This window comes from Quercus lobata, chromosome 10 (genome assembly GCF_001633185.2).
Source record: "Quercus lobata isolate SW786 chromosome 10, ValleyOak3.0 Primary Assembly, whole genome shotgun sequence".
In the NCBI taxonomy this organism is placed as follows: Eukaryota; Viridiplantae; Streptophyta; class Magnoliopsida; order Fagales; family Fagaceae; genus Quercus; species Quercus lobata.
The window spans coordinates 28091588-28113997 of record NC_044913.1 but is presented as its reverse complement, the minus strand read 5'-3'; the positions used below and the strand labels follow the sequence as shown (position 1 = coordinate 28113997).

The following is a 22410-nucleotide window of genomic DNA, read 5'->3' as shown; positions in this document are numbered from 1 at the left end:
ACTATGGACGTAAGTACATAATACTTCTCATTTGGAATGGATATGACAACTCACAACTATAAACCCTATATATAACCATTTTTCATTCTTACAACCCAAATGTATATGCGGAGTAATTAACCATGTTGTGAAAGTATTGTGGACGTAAGTATGTAATACTTCTCATTTGGAATGGATATGACAACTCACAACTATAAACCCTATCCATAACCATTTTTCATTTTTACAACCCAAATGTATACACGGAGTAATTAACCATGTTGTGAAAGTACCGTGGATGTAAGTACGTAATACTTCTCATTTGGAATGGATATGACAACTCACAACTATAAACCTTATCCATAACCATTTTTCATTCTTACAATCCAAATGTATACGTGGAGAAATTAACTATTGGTTAGCCAAAAACTACTTCCAACTCACAACTATAAACCCTAACCATAACCATTTTTCATTCTTACAACCCAAATTATACGTGGAGTAATTAACCACTTGTTAGCTAAAAACAGCTACTTCTAACATCAACTCCTATTCCCCGCATGACATAAATGTCCCCGGTTCCATCACTATATGGAGTCATACATCATTTATATTACCCCAGCCTTTTTGATAGATTTTTAATCTTGTTTGGCTTTTGTTTTAGATAGAACCATAGAATGGGGGAGAAGAATTCTAGGTTGTGCTAAGATTGCTTTTAAAGCCCTTATTATTATTATTATTATTATTATTGAGGCTCAATTAACTCCTTCACAGTTCCAAGTCTATCGTAGTCTCTTGGCCAGGAGTGAGACATGTCAAAAGGTAATGAGACAAATTAGCAAAGAGGTGGTGTGCAAGTGTAGATTGAATGTTGAGTAAGGTTAAAGGGATGGAATAAAGAAAGAATTTTACTAATATATATTTTTAGAGCATATATTAATAAATTATTTAAGAAAATTTTTATGAAAAAAAAAAAAAAATGCTTAACTTTTTTTTTTATAGCTATTTCAATTTTTTCCTAAAAAGAATTTTCTAAAATAAGTGATTCATGTATACCTTAAAGATGTACATTTATAGGACCCATAAAGAAAATAGGTAAAGAATAACCAAAAGGATTGAGACTTATTAAAGTAGGAAGTGACAGTGACAGATAAATAAATTAGAGTAAAGTAAAACCCAGATGCTAGGTGTCTATCCCTCCCTCTTTTAGTCTCAATTTTTTTCCCTTATTAACAAACAAATAATTGCACTTATATATATAAATATAGGTGGGGGTGGGAGATAGGTAGTAATAGTTTGTTTACTTAAACAATGAACAATAATTCAAATTCAACACCTCCCAAGAATAAGGTAGAGGGGGATAGATAGATAGTAACATGTGTAAAGTCATAATTGATCGAATCTGATACAAGATTGGCACCAAAAAAAAAAAAAAACCCACATTAGTCACAAAAACCTGACCTCACGTTTGGGGTTTACAAAACAAATAAGAAAGCCATAATTGCAGTTAATGTGCATCATTCACGGCCCATCTCCCGAAACCAACAAAGCAACCTAACTTCTCTTCTCTTCTCTTCTGGTCTCTCTCTCTCTCTCTCTCTTTCTCTATTTCCATTGGCACAACACACTAGCACAGAGAGAAAAAAGAGGCGGAACACAAGAAAACAGGAGTGGTTTGAAGAGAGAGAGAGAGAGCAGCGAAAATTACGAAGAGAAGAACGGGCAATGCTGAACGAGAAATCTGGTGAGTTTGAATCAAAATCGAAGAGGAGTGTATATGGGGAGTGGAGGTGGAGCACTCGTGGATGTGCTTCGTCGCTGGTTTCAACGTCGCTCTTCTTCTAGTAGTAATAATAATAATAATAAAAATACAACCAATATTATTATTGCTGATCACAACAATAATATAACTTCTTCTCATAACAACAACAACAACAGCAATAATAATAAGAAGAAGAAGCAGCACAATAATAATAATATTAATATTAAAAAAAATAATAATGAAAGTGGTGTTGGCCACGTCTCTTGTGTTAGCGAAGTTCGCGCCCAATCGTCCATAATTTGTAAGAGCAAGAGGGAGCAACTAAAACAACACCACCAAGAACAAGAACAAGGCACAGAGGGATTGAAGCTTATTAAAGTTCCAAATTGGTCCAATTTCAAATCTACCAACATCAACATGGATTCAAACAAAAAGGTCCTTTCTCTCTCTCTCTCTCTCTCTCTCTCTTTCTTTTTTTAGAGATCTGCTTCTCTGTTTTTGGTTTTTGTGTTTTTTCTTTTTTTTCCTGAGATCTAATTTTATGTTTTGCTAGTATTTTTTTTTTCGCTTTAATCTTTATCAATTTGTTAGTATTATTTTTTTAGGATGCATTTTTATTAGTTTTTAAATGTTGTTGTTTTTCTTAGGTTCTGTTTGTTTGCTGGGAAAATGTAGAAGAAAATTGAATCAATTCAAGTTTTGAATTTTGAGAAATGATAATGTAGGGCCTGAGGGTTAGAAGCTTTGCCTAGTTGATCATTGTCTATTTGACTTATTACTGAATTTTGTGTTTTTTAATTAATGGTGTACTGTTCACCTTTGATCTCTTGGCAATGTATTTTGGAAGAATGTGATTCTTGGACAAGTAGTGCGTCGTGCATTGGTTGGGTTACCTCTGCACTGTCTGATTCTGTTTTGTTGGTTCGATAAGTCGATAGTTACAACAATGGTGTTGGGGAATTTGAATGTTGGTTCTCCTTGTTAAATAGAGCAGGTAATGCCACTGAACTACAAGGCTCTTGGCTGTTTCTTGACTTTCTTGAATTGTTTAGAAATTGTGGTCTGACATAGTGCCATCTAGTGTAGCCATTTCTATATTTAGATTGTTTTTTTTTTGCAGCCTTATAATCATTGGCATTTTGTGGGAATTATAGTCCTCTTGAATCTCTTGTTTGTAAGTTTTTAAGTTGAAATTATTGATGAAATCTTGTTGGGCACCAATGCGCTCTAGTTCAAACGGTGTTTCCTCCTCCCATAATATGGAATAGAAGGTTGTGAGTTTAAGATATACTAGGTGTTGATGTGTGTGTAACTTATGAATGTAACAAAGAATCTGGTTGGCTTCTATATGTATCTACATAATATCCTTTGCATTTCTTGTTTTAACAATTTTCCCTTGGTTTTCTTAGTTATATTGAGTTGACAGTATGTATGATATATTTATTGATTTTTGCTAAGTTGATAAAAAGTGGTTTACTTGTTAAGTTTGTGGTATTGAAGATGTGGAGCTATTTCTTGTCTCCTACCAAGGAGACCGATATTTTGCTCTTTCTGGGGATAAAAAAAAAAAAAAAAAATCATTCTTTAGGTGGCTACACTGTTTCAATAATGAGTAATTTTTTTTTGCACAGCATGGACATCCATGGTATTGGAATATATATTTATCCTCATGATTGTTGGTTTCTATGTTGTTGATGCATTTACAATGTATGACACATGTAGAAAAAAGGAAAGTTCTTATGCAAACTGGCCTCCCAATGGCCAGAAAATAAGCTGGGTTTCTTCTCTGAGGATTATAGGAATTGTCATGTTACTTGGACTGCTACCCCATCAGCTTCCTAGAAATGTTATTAGTCATGCAGAGATATAAAAGCTCCTTGCACAACAGTTAAGTTTCTAATAATGTTATCCACACACCTAAGAAACAGGCATTAGTCTCATAGTAGTTAAGTTGAACATTTATTTATTGGATCTAGTTCTTTAAGAATAGGTGTTTATACCATTGGTTCCTGTCCCCTACTTGTGTTGTGTCTCTATCTTGAATTAATTATTTGTTGCTGCATCAATGACACAAAAAAGTCATATTCTTCACTTAGTTTTGTTTTTTGGGTACCGGGTTTTCAGTTACTTGTTCATAAATAATGCCTGGTATTCCTTGTACAGGGTGGGTTAGAAACAGAATTCTTCACAGAGTATGGAGAGGCAAGCCGATACCAAGTTCAAGAAGTTATCGGGAAGGGAAGTTATGGTGTTGTCGGTTCTGCAATTGACAGCCATACTGGAGAAAGGGTTGCAATTAAGAAAATTAATGATGTTTTTGAACATGTTTCTGATGCCACAAGGATTCTGAGAGAAATTAAGCTCCTTCGATTGCTTCGTCATCCAGATATTGTAGAAATAAAACATATTATGCTTCCTCCTTCACGGCGGGAATTTAGAGATATCTATGTCGTTTTTGAGTTGATGGAATCTGATCTTCACCAAGTAATTAAAGCTAATGATGATCTTACTCCTGAGCATTATCAGTTTTTCTTATACCAGCTTCTTCGCGGTCTGAAGTATATACATACAGGTTGGTGCTTTTCCAGCAATTTCTTTGGCTTTTATGGCTCTGAGGATAATTAATTAATTTCCCTGAGTTATTTGCAGCAAATGTATTTCATAGAGATTTAAAGCCAAAAAATATTCTTGCTAATGCTGACTGCAAATTAAAGATATGTGATTTTGGGCTTGCTCGTGTATCTTTCAATGATGCCCCATCAGCAATTTTCTGGACTGTAAGTTGTTCTGTCATGCATACCATAGCAGTTCACTGTATTTCTTTCTAGATCTGCTTTTTAAAATTATAGTGAAAAATTTTATTTTGTATTTTATTTTATTTCTAGCTCCTGACATCTGAACCTCCAGTTTCTAACTTGTTAACTGCTATTGAAGGACTATGTTGCAACTCGATGGTATCGTGCTCCTGAACTCTGTGGCTCTTTTTTCTCGAAAGTAAGCAAACTCTATTTTGTTTAATTATCCTACTGCCAGTTCCTGAAACATGATTTTTCTGAGCTGATTACTGGTTATTTTGCATAGGTGCCCCCCCCCCCCCCCCCTCTCTCTCTCTCTTATTTTTTTCTCTTTTTTATGTGCTATTTTTAACATATTGCCTGAGTGACAGTGAGCTGTTTTATGGCTGGTGTTATTCTTATGTGATAATCTAAATAATTTTTTAGTCATTTTATGATTATAACTTGAATATCACCAACTTCAGAAAGTAACACATCACTTCACTTAGTACAGATTTCTTGCACTCCTGTTTTTAATTGTACAAGATATTGGTTGTGAACTTTTAGGAAGGTAGGTTTTAACCCTAAGCTAAGCTTGTTGTCCGTGTCTTTACACTACTAGCAAAGCTTTCTTTTTCTTTCTTTTTGTTAAATAATGGAAGAGAAAAATTTTCAATGTCTAATACTTAATGGAGCTGTCCTTTTGCTGATTGCCATTCATATTTTTGGTTCATGACATGGATGATGGCAGGTATCTTGTAAATACAAAGTGAAAATTACCTTATTAAATAAAAAGTTTCCTCTTTATAACCGTAGTTTGTAGCATTCTTTGGTGAATAGTGAATACTTCATATCTTTTGGTCCCTTTTCAATTTCATCATACTTTTGGCGGATTCACCTACTTCGACGTTGAATATCTGCTGTAGTTAGTTTGCACACTGGCAACATAGGGCTAAAATTTTCCAAGTTGACTTTTTTCCCTGAGTTCTGATGTATTCAAAAAATTGCTTAAGTTCCATTGTCTTGAGTTTCTCAAATTAGTGGTATCCTAAACTTTTTTAATGTGCATTAAACTTTGATAAGATTCTTTATTCATTAATAGTTTTTGATTCATTATATATTCTAGTATGTGCTACTCTGGCCCAGCCTTGTGATTGCTAGGAATGATCAATGGGTTTATTTTGTACACACTTCACTGATGATGGGCTGTCAAAAAGTGAGCATGCTTGCATACTGTCTCTGTTTGGGACTTGATCCAAAATTCTGCATTGGTTCCGGACACACCTTGAATAAACGGATGCTAGTCTGCCAGTGATCATGTGTTTAGTCATCCAGTATTAAAAGAATCGTGCTTTACTGTTCATCCTGGACTACATTTACTCTTGAAAATTTGTGACTGTTAGGTTATTATTGCTGTTCCATTCAACATACATTCTTTTTTCTTTTTTTTTTTGGTTGCCCTTTTGCAGCATGAGAAATGAGAAGTTTACCATGTGAGTTTTAATGCGTTTTACTTGTTAAAACTTGTATTGAATTGTGATTATTGAACTATATGTTTAGTTTCACCTTTTTTTCTTTCTTTTTGCAGTACACCCCTGCAATCGATATTTGGAGTATAGGATGCATATTTGCAGAAATGCTTACAGGAAAACCATTGTTTCCTGGAAAAAATGTGGTGCACCAATTAGATCTCATGACTGATTTGCTTGGCACTCCTGCTGCTGAATCTATTGCAAGGGTTTGTTGTCTCTTTCTAGTGACTGCTTTGCTTTGTCATTATCCAAGACAATCCAATCATATACGTTGAGAAAATGTTTTATGGGTCTTCATCTATTTTGGTGCATATAATTTTTTAAAAACGTTTTCTGTGTTTTTTGATGTATAGTGCAACCAACATTTGCTAGTCACCACCATTCCCTAGTGACATTTTGTGCAACCAACTACTAGAAAATTATTGCATCAAAGCTTTTTCTACTCAAATAGCTTTAGACATCTCACGAGCAAAAGAAACCCACCAAAAAGAGGAAAAAAACTTTTAGCTTTCACCCCAACTTGTTTCTGAATTCCAGGCTTCCCTCTAGATTTTCTATATATATATATATTCCCCCCACCTCCTCCTTTTAACTGATTACTTTACGGTGGTATTAACAGATACGAAATGAAAAGGCAAGAAGGTATCTTGCTAGCATGCGGAGAAAACAACCAGTTCCTTTAACACAAAAGTTCCCTAATGCAGATCCATTGGCTCTTCGCTTACTAGAGCGCCTAGTTGCTTTTGATCCTAAAGACCGTCCGACAGCTGAAGAGGTGACTCGTATTCAGCAATCCAAACAATAACCAAATTAAAGATTCCAATAAAATATGCATGAAATTTTAGTTATCTAAATGTTTGAGATTATCTTACCTCTTAATATCCCCTATGCTTTTGCCTATAGGCATTGGCTGATCCTTACTTTCAAGGTTTGTCTAATGTGGATCGTGAACCATCCACTCAACCCATATCAAAACTTGAGTTTGAGTTTGAGAGGAGGAAATTGGCAAAAGATGATGTTAGAGAGTTAATCTATAGAGAGGTATGGCCTTAAAATTTGATGCTTGTTGCTTATGTAGCAGAATGGCTTTTGTTTTCATTATGGATATACTAAACCTTAGGATTGAATCAAGCAGATTTTAGAGTATCATCCCCAGATGCTGCAGGAGTATCTTCGAGGTGGAGATCAGACTAGCTTTATGTACCCAAGGTTGGCAATTATCTGTTATCTTTGAGTTGAGATCTCATTTTTATTCTTATAGGAGAGCTGTTTTATTCATTTTCTTATGTAAATTCAATGCTGCATTTTTTTTAATTCATACTGAAATGTCATGTTCTAAAATTACATCCTCACATGTGGAATTAATAAATTACAAACGTTTAATTGTTCAAATCTATGATATAAAGTGAAAAATCATTCTTCTTTATAGTAGTTTAGGACTCCATGACTGCACTTTTAATTCATAATATGTAAAAATATTTCTCTGCTATGCCTGTATTTTGTGTGATTACCACCTCTCAGTGTATGTTAAACAAATTTAGGTACTCTTCCGTGTTTCTTCAACCATAGAAGGTCGCCCCACCATAGTTTATGATTCTTATGAAACTTATTTCTTTAGCCTCATCTTTTTTGGCTTTAGCTTTCTTGTCCCAGTGTTGATGATTGTGTATTTTCCTTATGATCAGTTGGTTGTACTTCATTTATTTGGGAAAATGAGTTTTTCCATTGCCATCAGACTAATAAGTTCTTTTTTCTAGACTTCTCTGCCCTAACAGATTTCTAATTTTACTTTATTTTGGCCAAATTACACTTTTGGTCCTCCAACAATGGGCTACTTTCAATTTTTTCCTTATACATAAAGTTGTGTGAAATTTGAATTTGTCTCTCGACTTTTAAAATCAAGCCAATTTTATCCTTAATCAGGTCAACTTCTAAGGATAAAATCAACTTAATTATGAAAGTTGAAAGACAAAATTAACTAGATTTGGAAAGTTGAGAGAAGAATTTGACTTAATTTTGAAAGTTGAGGGACAAAATTAACACAATTTATAGTTGAGGGACCTTGATTTTGGAAGACGAAATTAACACAATTGAATGTATTGGGACATAATGAAACTGTGATAAATGTGCTGGGACCAAAATTGTAACTTGGTCTTCTATTTTTTAAATTACTTTCTTTAATGTGATAAAAACAGCTGCAGTCATTCACTGTGGAACTAGTGGTTCCCATTTAAAATTTGGGATATATTGTCATACATCGTTTGAAAGCTGTACAAGTACTCAACTTCATGATGCCTTGGAGTAATTTGGTTCCTGTGCTGAGTTCTGATTTCTGTTTCTGCTCAATCTGGGGTCATGCCTTTAGGTAAAAATATAGGCTGACTCCTATGTTCTTTCCATTTTAATCATGCCTTTTCATTTTTGCCCCTTTTTATGATTTTTTTTTGAACCATATAAGTTACCTAGCACATTGCTAATTTTTGTTGCATATGGAGAGAAAATTTTAATCAATCAAATTACCTTAGAATATATGCATCTTAATCAATTCTATTATGTCTTGTTTTGCTATGTATCTTTATTAAAATCTGAATTTCAGACTTGCCTATTTACATTTTATAATTATGTTTGTCCTTTATGTCGCAGCCCTTTGTTCCTTGATGAATTGCTGGTCATGGAAATGCCTTGAGAAACTTTGCAAGCTAGTTAGTACTTAATAGTATTTAGTTATCACTTGTATGTTCTTTAATGAGCTTTTCATTTATAGGCAACATCCTTGTGACTATTGTCCTCTTTGTGCTTCATTAAGCATAAATTAGACAAAAAACCAGTCATTGGTATTGTTAGAATTATGATTAAATGATTAATTTCATCATTTCCTAATAGTTTAAGTTTTTGGGAGAATCAGTAATTTAACATGGCATCAGAGTAGGAAATCTTGAGTTTGTCTCTGTCTTTCTCTACATCCCATTTAAAAAACTAAAAATCTCACGTGATGGGCTCAACTCATCAAGGAGGAGTTTAGGCTCATACGTGAAGGGGAATGTTAGAATTATGGTTAAATGATTAAATTTCTCATTTCCTAATAGCTTAAGCTTTTAGATTGTTAATTTAACAGGTATTTTTTTGGTTTTCAATCTGAACTACCTCATTTATGAATCACTCAAATTCCTTGAGCAGATCACCAGAAAACCTTAGCATTTACTGACTGCTACTTCAACCATTTTTTGATGTGTATCCAATGGCAGTATTTGCATTTTTTGACCATGTGAATATGTGCTTAGCTTGTTCAAAGGAAATGTTTTGGAGTGATTAAATTAAAGGTTATGCAAAGTCATGGCCTAATCAGAGGAAAAAGTCTCAATGAGGAATGCTTTTAAACTGTAGTTATTTGAAATCTGTAGCCTATTTAAACTTGATAGATCACTTTTGGTTTATTTTTTTTTGACTGTTTAGTTCCGTTGGTTTTCAACCATAGAAAACCAAATATACAAAAAAGGTAAAATTCAAATGGTTTGGTTGGCCTCTTATTTATAATCATTTTGTTGGGTTTTTGGCCCATCTAGGTGATAGGAATATTCTTCAAGCCAAGAGCCTTGTAGCTCAACTAACAACTCTTGATGTTTCTAGCAGAGATGTCTAGGATTCAAATCACCCCACTCTCCACCATTGAATTATCAAAAAAAAATTAAAAAGAACATTCTTCACAAAATTATTTTCTTAAACACTTCAATTCCATTAGCATTACCTAAATACCATGTCCCCTTCAATTCCACTAGCATTATCTATCTCTTTTTAAGTCCAAAAAAATGTCTTTTGAAGACTTTTTATTATTATTATTATTATTTTTTTTGGGGGGGGGGGGTTGGGTGGGGAGGGAAGAAGGGGGTTATCCATCCTGTTCCTTTTGTGTGACTATTTGAAGATATGGACACAGAAGAACAGCCTCTGTCAATGGAGGGACCTACCCTCCTTTACTTCCACAATTATAGTCATGGCACTGGTGCTTCAAACATTAATTGTTTTCTTTGTACTGGAAAGCATTATTGTTATTGTTTTTCTACTAATTGAAAGGAACATAGAATTCATGCAACTTTAAATTTTGAGTTCTTTTCTGCTACTTACTCTTTCACAAACTTGTGCACCTTTTGACTATTTATTAGTACATAGATGCTAATTTGCAAGTTAGCTATTCTTGTTATATTAAAAAAAGTTTCATGTTTAAATATGTTTCATGCTATGATTATTAGTCATTAACCTGTCTTTATGCAATTCAGTGGTGTAGATCGATTCAAACGACAGTTTGCACATCTTGAGGAGCATTATGGTAAAGGAGAAAAAAGCAGTCCACTCCAGAGGCAGCATGCTTCCTTACCTAGGTACATGCTCAATAGAAAAAGTTGGCTTGTTCTTAATTTTAACTTGGTGATGTTCTTAAAGCTTCAAGACTGCTCTCTCTCTCACACCCACTTCAGTCATTTTTGGCAAACCCATTTCAGTCATTTTTGGCTAAATAACTCCAAATTTTTTGTGTTGTTTTGTTCAGTTTTCTTTTAAAACCATTTTTTTAAAAATATATATTGAACTCTTTTATTAATGCTCCACTTGTTCCCTATGTCCTTGTAATTTTTTTTATGGTTATATAATTTCTTTTACTTTTAAAACCAAAAATAGGGTAAGATGCATTTTTTTTGTCCCTCAAAAATGGGTTTTTTTTTTTTTTTGAGCCCTCTTAAAACATTCATTTTGTTACTTCAAATTTTTAACGATTTTTTATCTTCTGTCCATTTTTCCGTTTATGTGACTAATGGAATGTTGACACCTCATATCTAAGGGACCAAAATCATACTGACCCTTAAATGAATACTTTTATATAAAACTAGCTTGTAGCATGTGATTTTCACCATTTTAAAAATATATTAGTTGTTATTATTGCCTACATAATTGTTGAATTTTGACTTGGAGATATTAACAATACAAATTTGCTTCATAACCAACTTTAAAATTGACCTCTTCAAATACCTATACAAAGCAAATGAAGTTAATGCAATCTTTCACATGTGATCAAGAACTACTATTTACATGATTGTTAGTTGTATTTTTTTTTTTTTTTTAATTCTTATTTTATTTTATTTTTAAAATGTACAAATTAGCATGGTCCTAAGTCAATGGTAAAAATGTGCTAATCTAAATGAATTGAAATCCTTTATTTATTTTGAGTATTATAATATAATGATACTAAGCTTAAGTATTTGGTAATCTTAATGAAAAAGAATCAAAGATTAAATTACCATGTTAAAAGTAAAAAACCAAGCATGCTATTTAGATAAATAGCTAATTAGTTCTGTTTGAATTAAAAGCTTTAGTTGTTGTAACTCCGACTTATGATTTGAATGTTAATCTAATAAACAATAGAGAAGGTGATCAGAAATAGGAGAAGAAATATAATAAAGGCTTGATACAAAATACCAATTACAAAAATCTTGGTATTTTTATATATATCTTGATCATATTTTCATATTGAACCATGCACAAAATTTCAAAGATTAAACTAAATAATGTTTTCAATAAAATATTAAAAAAATAGAGAGAGAGAGAGAGAGAGAGAGAGAGAGAGAGAGTAACAATCTTTGATTTAATTAATAAGATTAGTGAGAATATTAAATAATATCCCGGAATCATAAATCTCTAACACAAAAGGACACAGGGCTCAATAGGGTGCAGTCATTATAGGATTATACAATTGTGCAAAGCAGAGCTAGCATAGCCATGTGGCAAGAAATGACCTATTTTAGGGTTTCTAGGTTTGAAATTTCTCTTTGCTGTCTTTACATATTTATATAGATAAGTTAATGTAGATTTTATGCATTTTGGTTCAGATCAGATTGTGACAAGTTAATGTAGATCATGTGAATTGGGAGGCCCTTCTAGATCTTTTGAAGAGAATGGACTTTGGGGAGAAGTGGTGTAGATGGATTCGCACTTGTATTTCTACTGTCCAGTTTTCTATTTTGATTAATGGGGCTCCAGCTGATTTTTTTGGGAGTTCGAGGGGATTGAGACAAGGAGACCCTCTTTCTCCAATGTTGTTTTTGGTCATGATGGAGGTCTTAAGTAGGATGTTGAAAAAAGTTGAAGGTGCTGGCTTGATCAGGGGTTTTAAGGCTGTTGGGAGACGGGGTGAAGGGGAATGTGTCTCGCATCTTCTATTTGCGGATGATACTATCCTGTTCTGTGATGCGGAAATAGAGCAGATCCTTCATGTGCGGATGCTTCTCCTTTGTTTTCAGGCTGTGACAGGTTTGAAGGTTAATGCCTTGAAGAGTGAGATGGTTCCAATAGGGGAGGTTAATAATGTTCACACCTTGGCAGAGATTCTTGGTTGTCGGATTGGGTCTTTGCCTATGACCTACCTTGGTATGCCGTTGGGGGCTTCCCATAAGTCCCCTTCTATTTGGAATCCTATCTTGGAGAAAATTAATAGGAAGTTGGCCGGGTGGAAGAAGTTGTATTTGTCTAAAGGAGGTAGACTAACGCTTCTTAAGAGTACGCTCTCTAGTCTTCCTACTTACTATTTATCTCTTTTTACTATCCCCTCGCATGTGGCTAATAAGATTGAGAAGATCCAGAGGGACTTCTTGTGGGGGGATTCGAAGGTTCATTTGGTGGGGTGGGATAAGGTGTGTGCTCCTAAGGCGAATGGAGGTTTGGGGATAAGGAAGTTAACTACTTTTAATAGAGCATTATTAGGAAAATGGTTATGGCGGTATGGGGTTGAGGAGACTCGTCTTTGGAGGAGGGTCGTAGCTTCGAAGTTTGGGGAAGAGTGGGGGGGATGGTCTTCTAAGCTAGGTAGGGGTGTTCATGGATGTGGTCTATGGAGAAGTATCCGAAAAGGTTGGGAGGTTTTTAGCAAATATATCCGGTTTGAGGTAGGGGAGGGGAATAGAGTGAAGTTTTGGACAGATCAGTGGTGTGGGGACTTACCTCTCCACCTATCCTTCCCGGTAGTGTATGGGATTGCCACTAATAGAGAGGCTTCTGTGGCATCGTCTCTCGATCGGTTGGGGACCGAGGCACGAAGAAGCTGGAAGGTTCTTTTACTTAGGGATCCTAATGATTGGGAGGTGGGAGATGTGGATGATTTCCTTCACACCTTGGCTTCTAGCTTACCTCAATCTGAACAAGGTGACCGTATGATATGGAAATTGTCGAAGAAAGGAGATTTTAACATACGCTCGTTCTACGATAGGCTTCGAAGCCCCTTGCCTATTATCTTTCCTTGGAAAGGTATTTGGAAGGTTAAGGCTCCTACGCGCGTCTCTTTCTTTGTTTGGACTGCAACTTGGGAGAAGATTCTTACAGGAGACATTCTGCGAAGTAGAGGCTTTGATTTTGTTGACTGGTGCATTATGTGTCGTTGTAATGGGGAGACGGTGAATCATTTGCTTCTCCATTGTGAAAAAGCTTATCAGTTGTGGAGTTTGGTGTTTAGATCCTTTGGGATTTCTTGGGTCTTGCCTAGATCGGTTGCAGATATGCTTTTCAGTTGGTGGAATTGGTTTGGAAAGCACTCCTCTAGCATTTGGAATTTAGCTCCGATGTGCCTAATGTGGTGTATTTGGAGGGAGCGAAATTGGCGGACTTTTGAGGACATGGACAAATCTGATGACCAATTGCTTGCTTATTTTTGTGGTTCTCTCTTTGATTGGTCTAGAGCTTGGGGACTCACCTCTAGTGACTCTCTCCCTTTGTTTCTTAGTTCTCTTCTTTGTATTTAGCTCTTTGTTGTTTTCCGTTTGTTTTCTAGTCTTTTTCTTCTTCTTTTTGTTTCTTTCTCTGTACTCTTTGCCCTACCTTATGTTTTCATGGGGTAGTTCCTTGAATATACATCTCTCTTATTTATCAAAAAAAAAAAAAAAAAGATAAAAAAATAAAAAAGAAATTTAATTAAACTATTTAGGTGATTTTTCTACATTACAAATTCTAATGTCATTGTTTTTGTAGGGAGCGGGTTAATGTACCCAAGGAAGAGACTGCTGACCAAAATGGTGAATTTGAAGGGCGAACTGCAGCTGCTGTTGCTACAGGTCTCCAGAGTTCTCCAACGGAGCTGCAATCTAATAATTTGGAAACTGCTAACTCAGAGTCAGAAAATGGATTTAACAAGCCAAACTACAGTGCTCGTAGCCTGTTGAAGAGTGCTAGTATCAGTGGTTCCAAGTGTATTGAAGTGAAACCTAGAAAAGATTTGGAGGTAACTAAAGTATTTTTTTCTTAACATTTCCTGTTTGTCCATATAATTTTTCCTTGCATGGTAGTTGATGACGACTCCCTATTAACCTCTGCAGCAGGAATTTCCAATATTAGAATGATTCACTGATTGTGTTTGGGCAGCTAGAAATCTCTTAAGTTTCAAACTAACCATTTCTTTTTTCCTCAAATGACATTTAAAATGGCATTACATTATGCTTTCATTTGACTCTTTTGTTGATGACTGTTAAATATGGCTGCTACGTACCAATCATTGTCATTATTTTTGCTTTGATGATGACTGCATTCTTCTGGCTGTTACTGTAATTGTGGTTTTCACTTGCTTCTAATGATGTGTCTTTGCCTTAGGCCATTTGAGACCAAATAGATTCAACTTTTGATTCATGGGCATCTTTATAATATTCCCCTTACACTACAAAGCATAATTAAAACAAAACAAAATGAAGTCATTAAAAAAAGAGTAAATAACCTTTGTAATCTGAAATTTACATGACAGAGGGATTGTTTCTAAATTGATATCACACACACACACACACACACATACACCGAGCTTGCATTTTATCCAGTGATTTTCTCATTTTGGATTTTTCACAGCAGGAAGAAGCAATTCCTGAGGCCAATGATGAGGCACTTGATGGCTTATCACATAAGGTTGCAGCCCTACACGCTTGATTCAATACTTCTGATCTATTTTAGGAAGAGTTTCAGAAGGTGGTGTTTTGTGCTCTGCCCATATTTTCCCCATGATATGGTTAAAGGGTACCACAATGAAGATTCTCAAGTTTTTTCAGGTAGAAGCTAACAATAGGATTGCGTCATAACCGTGTTACTACAGTACAGGGAAGAGTTGCTCTCTTGTAATTAAACTCTTATTTGTATTTGGAAGAAACCACAACAATTTCCATTATGTACTGTGATACGCAGGGAGAAAAAAATATTGGTTTGAAGAAAAAGGTATCTGTATTTTGTTTTCATATCAGTGAGATTTATAATCTCTTTTTCATGATTGGTGATAAATTGGCTACTAATGACAACCTAAGAGCAACCAATACTTGTATGATTTATTATATAGAAAAGATAATCCCGTGACCCATCTTTATGTATTGATGCATGATCTGCTACTGTCTATCCTTATAATTTAGTAAATGTGGACGTACTTCAAGGGTTACTATTTATCATCTTCTTATTTTGGATGTTGCGAGGAGCCAAGTTTATTGGAGATGGTCATGTCTTTGGTTTTCGGCATAGGGAAAAACACGTGCTTTCTTGTACAATTTGCTTGGGCTGTAAAGTAATTCCTTGGAAAAGCAATTTGCACTTTCTATGGCAATGAACGTTCAATGAATGCATTGAAGCATCGAAGATTTTATTTCTGATTGGATGTCTATTATTGATGGTATGGTATTCTTCTTTATTCTTTAGACTTTTTCTTTTTTGATTTATTGAATCCCAGAAAGTAATTATGATTCTTTTTATTTATTTATTATCTAGTAGGTAGTTATACCAGAAAGTAACATCCATACAATTATGCTTTCCGAGCTAGAGAGGAATTTTTTTTTTTAATAAAAAAAAAATGACAAATATATAAACAACTCGATTTTCAAGGTCGATAATTCTAGTCTAGTCTGTCTAGATGTTGGATGTGTACCCTCAATAATTGTAGGCTCTATTTTCTTTAGTTTGACTTTGACCCAAAAAAAGGGGCAATTCCCATGTGGGAAGTCGTTAATTGGCTGCTTTTAACTTAACACGGTTTGAATCAAAATTACTAAAAATCTTCTTGTTTTTCAAGGATACTGACAGATTTCAAGGTTATCACTGAAAACAGACGCCAAGTTCCCCAACTCAACTTGTACTCCTCCCTTGTGTTCTTGTGTTTTTGTGCGTGTTTGTTTCTCAAAAAAAAAAAAAAAAAAAAAAAAAAAAAAAAAAAAAAAAAAAGGAAAAAGTCGGCAACTCAACGTCTCAACCAGTGGTTTGTATTGGTTTGCCAATTTTTCTTAGGCAATCAAGTCTTTACAGGGAAGTAACGAAAAGTATAAAAAGGTATTCTACGATGGAACACCCAAAATCTAAATGTGATAGTTACTTATAGTTGATACATCAACTGCATTGGATGCTGTTTAAACTTTAAAGCTTAAGCACTGATTAGTTCTATAGTCACAAACAAGTTGAGACTAGTTTCTACTTTCTACTACGCATATGATTATCTATGGTATATCGTGGTTGAAAAATCTTCTATAGATATCTTACTATATCGAACTGAAAACTACTCTTACAGCATAGTTTCTCTACTCCATATATTTTCTATCCCCTAATTTTCAATTGTTTCAACCAACATTGCATCATTTATCTAAGAATTACTTCCTGAGATTAATTCCAGCCCACTCATATACAGTTTAAAAGAATTTAGAAAGCTTAGATTATAAAAAAGTTTTTCACTATTTTCTGAAAAAGAGCACAAGCGATATAACCAATTGGGAAAAAACTCTTGCATGCAGTGTGTTAAACACACTTGATTTTTTATAACTGAAAACGTGATTTAAAATCACGTTTTCGGTTTATATAACAGTGTGTGAAATAGACACCCCCCCTAACCAATTAATAGCAGTTTATGGCTCTTGGCCAGTAGGCAGAATTACCATAAACTGTTAAGAAAGGAAATTCAACACATTTACATTGCCTTGATCAAGAACATGCAAAGAGGGATATTTCATTGATGCATCTTGACTTGTCAGTTGAGAATACAAATCATTCTTGAACCTGAAAAAAAAAACTCATATTGAATTGTTGATTCCCTTGCAAAGGCATAATAGTTTCTAAGTTGATGTCAAGTCCAATCGGTCAATCCAAACTATCCGGAACTCAATAGGAAGAGGAAAACATGAAATGAACAGAGCGACAGTACTGAATCCCAAAAAGACAAAAAAAAAAGAAAAAAAAAAGGCACAAAGATAAACAAAGGACATAGATTGCGTAAGCTAGAATCGACAAACTTTTATATACAGCCCATGTAGACATTAGCATCTCAAATGGCACTATGAAGACCCTTTTCTTCCATATTCTCCAGGCTCATCAGGTGAAGTTATTATCACATTGCCAAAATGGACATTTTCAATAGGAATGGCGTGAAGTTTTGGCAGATTGGCCTTCCTTCCTCAATAACTGAAATGAGATTGCAAGAGGCAGACATAGCATATCTATATAAGCAGACTGAATGATTTGTGAATGGAAAATTTTATTACTAATCATCTTAATCATGGCTGATGTTCCTATCAAAAAAAAAAAAAAAAAAATCATGGCTTTCGATAGTGAGGGGCACTTATTGCTTAGTTATTGTTCCAAACTATTGTTTAAATAAAGGAACCAGAAACTGATTACGAGGAAAACTGTTTCTTCAGTTTGTAAACCAGCATTTAAGTGTATTTGAACAGAATCACAGAGTGGATTTAGATTATATTGAGCAATGAAAGTTGGACGTCTAGTTTGTAAGAAATACAGTTGTTAGAAATTGATTTTAACAATGTCACTTCCTAGGAGGTTCTTTCTTAAGCACAAGAAAGCCATGAATCTAGTAACTAAGCAATGTCAAGTCTTAACCTGAAAGCAAAACTGGAGGTTGAATCTGAGAAGAGACATTGCTTCTAAATACCTCAGTGATATCGCCTCCGTGAAGAACACTTGTCCAGCTGTTTTCTCCGAGGATCAGCTGACTGTTTCTAGCTTTTATTTATTTCACCATGTACTCCACCTTGAACCTTCTCTTTTGTTTGCAATTTGAAATCTAATAAAAATAATATGAGACACAGCTCCCATTACCAACCAGAGATAAATCTTATTTCCATATAATCAGTAATTAGTCCAGAATTTCTGCATATATCCAACGTTATTCCACCTATCCTGAGAAATTTAGGAAGTAGATTTTCTTGCACATGCAATTTTATCCACTAAAAAAGGACAAAGAACGAACATCTGATTCCAATCTTCTCTCAGAAGAGTTGATAAAATTTTCAAACAACTAGGATATTATAATCTGTTTATCTGAAAGGATTTAACACTAAGTCCAGAGAATAGACTTGAAACAGCAATGTAGCATTTCCACCTCACCAGTAGTCCCCACATGAACATGAACCACCACTGAAGTGGTGAAAACGGTGGGAATCCCTTAAGATTATCAACCTTCCCTCAATCTTGGATATGTGTTTGATAGCATTGTGGCAGTCTTCACACACCCGCAAATTTTTCATCACACGGATTGGTCTCCCAGCTGGTATAGAAAGAATTCCAAATGCCACAGCTAATTTCTCACTGTGATACTTCAGCATATGCTCCTTCTCCTCCTCTTCCACATCATGTAAAACCAATTTTGTAGAAGAAACATACCCGTCCAGCTTCATTTTCAAATCCAATTCTTCTAAAAAGGCATATATTCGGCCCTTCTCTGGGTGGAAGGAGTCCCCAACTGAAAATGTATGAACCATATTCTCCACTTCAAGCCAACTATACCCAGGTACTTTCTTCACACCATTATCCCTCATTTTCAATCTCATTCTGCTCACATCGCCCCATCTACCTGAAGCTGCATATAAATTTGAGAGAAGAACATACATTCCTGAGTTATCAGGTTCCATCTCAAAAATAATCTTAGCAGCCTTTTCACCTAATTCAGTATTGCCATGAATCCTGCTTGCACCAAGTAGAGCACCCCATGTAGCAGCATCTGGTTCGAAAGGCATATTTCTCATTAAATTCTGGGCCTCATCCAGACGCCCTGCTCGGCCAAGAAGATCAATCATGCATGTATAGTGTTTTGAGTTTGCTGTTATACCATAATCGCAATTCATTGAATAAAAATATTCAGTGCCCTTATCTAGCAACCCAGTGTGACTACAAGCAGATAACACACCAACCTGAAAATACAGTAGAGAAGAAGAAAAAACCATTAGATACAGAAATAAGATATGTACAAACAAACGGATGATTAGAAACAATATCCCAAAACCTATTTTCCTAAATCATTCATCTACTGAACTGACTACCAACCTATGATCATTATAAATGGTGATAGCTTTGGGGGAGTACTTTCAAGAACCACGAATTGCAATAATTTGCGCTGAAGGAGATAAAAAGTGATGCTAATGACGATGCGTTAAATAAGTACACAATCAAGTCTCAATAGCTTAAAACATTTTCAGTATGAATATAAAAGGAATGGGGGGGGGGGGGGGGTTGGTTACATATGTACAACAGAGAGAGAGTGAAAATGAACTGAGGGAATTAAGGTATCAACCTTGTAAATTATATGCCCCAATCTTGTATTTGAACAAAATCAGAGATTAAAGATATGATGGAACGTACTCAAAGCACAACTAAGGTAAGGCTTAGGCGAAGAAATATTTCTTTTAGGCGAGTGTAACTTGCGTTATCAGTTTTTATTTTTTGCTATGTTTGGGACAGCATTTTAAGATATCAATTTGCTATTGTCTTTGAGGATTAAGATAAATACATAAGAAAAATGGACACTTGCAATCATGGTGGCCATATAGAGAATCCAGGAAAAAAGAATATTGCTGGGTGGAAACAAAGAACTGATGTGGAAAAAGTTGACAAAAGTTATAACATGCAATTCTCAAAAAAATGAAAAAGATTTTCTTTTGGTGGCTTATTGCACTATAACATACCATATTATGCCTAAGAGAAGAATCAACGATATTATATATTATAAGGAATTAAGAATTGAAAGTAATATGGTAAAACCCAAGATATTTTGCCATATAATCAAAATGAGAAAAATAGGAAGTTGAGCAATAAACTTGATCCCATGAATGAGGGCACCTTAATAAATTGAGCCAGAGCTTTAGCAGGTAGTGGCAAATCAAATTGAAATATAAAATCGATATTATGTTCATGCGATGAGGTCTAAATGAAAAAATAAGTGTAAAACTATAATTACCATAGTGACATCATCTGGTTTGATACCCGCTGTCTTCATTGACTCAAAAACCGTCATAGCCTCTTTGCCAAATCCATGTCTTGCGTATCCTGCTATCATTGTGTTCCATGAGACAACATCCTTTTCTGAAATCTCTTCAAAAATATCATATGCTTCATCTATGCTTCCACATTTACAATACATTGCAAGAAGTGCATTCCCCACATAACACCCAGTCTCCAATCCTGCCTTAACTAGCCGCCCATGCAATTGCTTCCCCAACTCAAGAGCAGCAATATCGGCACATGCACTCAAAGAACAAGTAAATGCAGACCTATTTAATCTTTCACCATTCCTTTTCATCTTCACAAATAGATGCAAAGCCTCTTCACCATGACCACTTTGAGCATAACCAGCAATAATTGCCGCCCAAGAAATGCTGTCACGCTGAGACATCCTATCAAACAAATTCCTAGCTTGAGAAATATCACCACTCTGAGCATAGCCAGTAATCATAGTATTCCAAGAGCTGATGTTTCGACAAGGCATTGCCTCGAACAAGTTCCTTGCCGTGTCCATTCTCTTGCACTGCACATATCCTGCAATCATTGCATTCCATGAAACCTCATTTTTCACTGGCATCCCATCGAAAACTCTTCTTGCTTCATCCAGCATCCCATTCTGCACATAGCCAGATACCAGCGCCGTCCACGTAAACACATCCCGACTAGGAGACTCCTCAAACAATCTCCTAGCTTCTGACAACTCCCCATTCTGCGCATAACCTGTAACAATAGTATTCCAAGAAATCTCATCTCTCATAGGCATCTGATCAAAAAGTCGTCTAGCATCAACCAACCTCTTCCTCTTTACATACCCACCCATCAAACAATTCCAAGACACCACTTCCCAATCCTCTTTCGACTCAAACAACCTACAAGCCTCTTCTATCCTCCCATTCTGCACATATGTTGAAAGTAATCCATTCCATGATATCTCATTCTTATCCGGCATCCTATAAAAAATCTTCCTTGCCTCATCAACATATCCATTCTGTGCGTACCCAGATAACATAGCATTCCATGACACAACATCCCTTTCGGGCATCTGATCAAACAAAACACGAGCAGCACCAAGATTCCGATTCCTCACATACCCACTAAGCATCACATTCCAAGAAACCAAGTCTCTGTCAGGCATTTTCTCAAACATGTCTCGTGCAAGCCCAAACTTGTCATTCGACAGGTACCCAGATATCATGGCGTTGTAAGAGACCGAACTCCGTCGTGGCATTGAATTGAAGACTTGGAGGGCTGACTCCCATTGGCCATTGCGCATGTGGGTGGTAATGGACATGTTCCATTTCACAATTTCCGAGTCTGAAATGGCTGACTTCTTGTTCTTAGGTTCGCTGCGTTTTTGGGTTAATGTTTTCTTCGATGGGGTTGAGGTTTTTGTTGCATTTTGGAGCTTGTTGTTGATGGGTTCGTTTTGAAGCGAGCGATAGCAGGTGCTGCTTAACTGTCTGAAACTATAATTCCCGCGCATAACTTTCACTTTCAATTATTTTTTAGACAATATCCTAATTTCATCGTCATACCAATTGCAATTTTATAGAAAATACCAATTGCAATTTTATAGAAAATATCAACAAGCGTGCTGCCATGCGACGGAACAAAGTTTCTCTTCAAATTAGTTTATAAAAAAATTGGGATAATTATAGTAAACGCACTTGAGGTTTGACCCGTTTTCATGTTACCTACCTGTGGTTCAAAACTTATCACTTTGCTCATCTGTACATCAATCCGTTACCCCCCCGTTACCCACCTCACCCTCAGACGTTAGAAAAACACCATTTTATGCCAAATTAGAACATTACACGGATCAAACAACACGAACTCACTCTCTTTTCCTCACGAGCCCTACAAACGCGAAAAATCCATTCTGCATCTAATATTGACATACTGCTGCAAGTGTAAACCTAGATGAGCAACGGGTTGTTCGAGTGACTAAAATCCTAGTAAGAAATCAGTCACTCTTTGGGTTTTTACTTTGGGCTTGTGGTTGTTTTTTTTTTTTTTTTTGAGTAATCAATCAATGGTCAATATTACATGTAATGGAATGACAATATTGGTTGTGTTTGTTGATATTTATGAAAAA

At 35.3% G+C, this 22410-nt stretch overlaps 2 protein-coding genes across 5 annotated transcripts; one reads left to right on the top strand and one right to left on the bottom strand.

The window, feature by feature from the left end:
- The first annotated feature begins 1444 nt into the window (after positions 1-1444).
- On the top strand, positions 1445-15691 carry LOC115963346 (mitogen-activated protein kinase 9). 2 transcript variants are annotated; one of them, XM_031082313.1, is made up of 11 exons: positions 1445-2176; positions 3905-4313; positions 4391-4518; positions 4676-4735; positions 6104-6253; positions 6667-6822; positions 6951-7088; positions 7183-7256; positions 10322-10423; positions 14052-14301; positions 14913-15691. In XM_031082313.1, the coding sequence occupies exons 1-11, from the start codon at positions 1757-1759 to the stop codon at positions 14988-14990; spliced, it is 1965 nt and encodes a 654-aa protein (XP_030938173.1). In that variant the 5' UTR covers positions 1445-1756; the 3' UTR covers positions 14991-15691. The 2 variants fall into 2 exon arrangements, with proteins under 2 accessions (XP_030938173.1, XP_030938174.1); XM_031082314.1 differs by having other exon boundaries at positions 1446-2176; positions 14916-15691.
- A 1263-nt stretch (positions 15692-16954) lies between these two features.
- LOC115966045 (pentatricopeptide repeat-containing protein At4g02750) lies at positions 16955-21940 on the bottom strand. 3 transcript variants are annotated; one of them, XR_004086292.1, is made up of 3 exons: positions 20272-21940; positions 17919-19228; positions 16955-17483 (listed from the first exon to the last, which is right to left on the bottom strand). XR_004086292.1 is itself a non-coding variant. In XM_031085383.1 (2 exons), exons 1-2 carry the CDS (start codon positions 21796-21798, stop codon positions 18422-18424), a joined length of 2334 nt encoding a protein of 777 aa, XP_030941243.1. In that variant the 5' UTR covers positions 21799-21940; the 3' UTR covers positions 17666-18421. The 3 variants fall into 3 exon arrangements, 1 of the variants encoding a protein (XP_030941243.1); XR_004086293.1 differs by having other exon boundaries at positions 16956-17483; positions 17971-19228; XM_031085383.1 differs by lacking the exon at positions 16955-17483 and having other exon boundaries at positions 17666-19228.
- Positions 21941-22410: the final 470 nt, after the last annotated feature.

What these genes read in the sequence shown, in the direction of transcription:
- LOC115963346 (XM_031082313.1), top strand. Translation starts at nt 1,757, where the DNA reads ATGGGGAGTGGAGGTGGAGCACTCGTGGATGTGCTTCGTCGCTGGTTT. An exon ending in GAGAGTTAATCTATAGAGAG is followed by an intron (nt 7,089 to 7,182) that starts GTATGGCCTTAA and finishes TGAATCAAGCAG; the next exon opens with ATTTTAGAGTATCATCCCCA. An exon ending in CAGCATGCTTCCTTACCTAG is followed by an intron (nt 10,424 to 14,051) that starts GTACATGCTCAA and finishes TTGTTTTTGTAG; the next exon opens with GGAGCGGGTTAATGTACCCA.
- LOC115966045 (XM_031085383.1), bottom strand. Translation starts at nt 21,798, where the DNA reads ATGCGCGGGAATTATAGTTTCAGACAGTTAAGCAGCACCTGCTATCGC. An exon ending in AACCAGATGATGTCACTATG is followed by an intron (nt 19,229 to 20,271) that starts GTAATTATAGTT and finishes CTGTATTTTCAG; the next exon opens with GTTGGTGTGTTATCTGCTTG.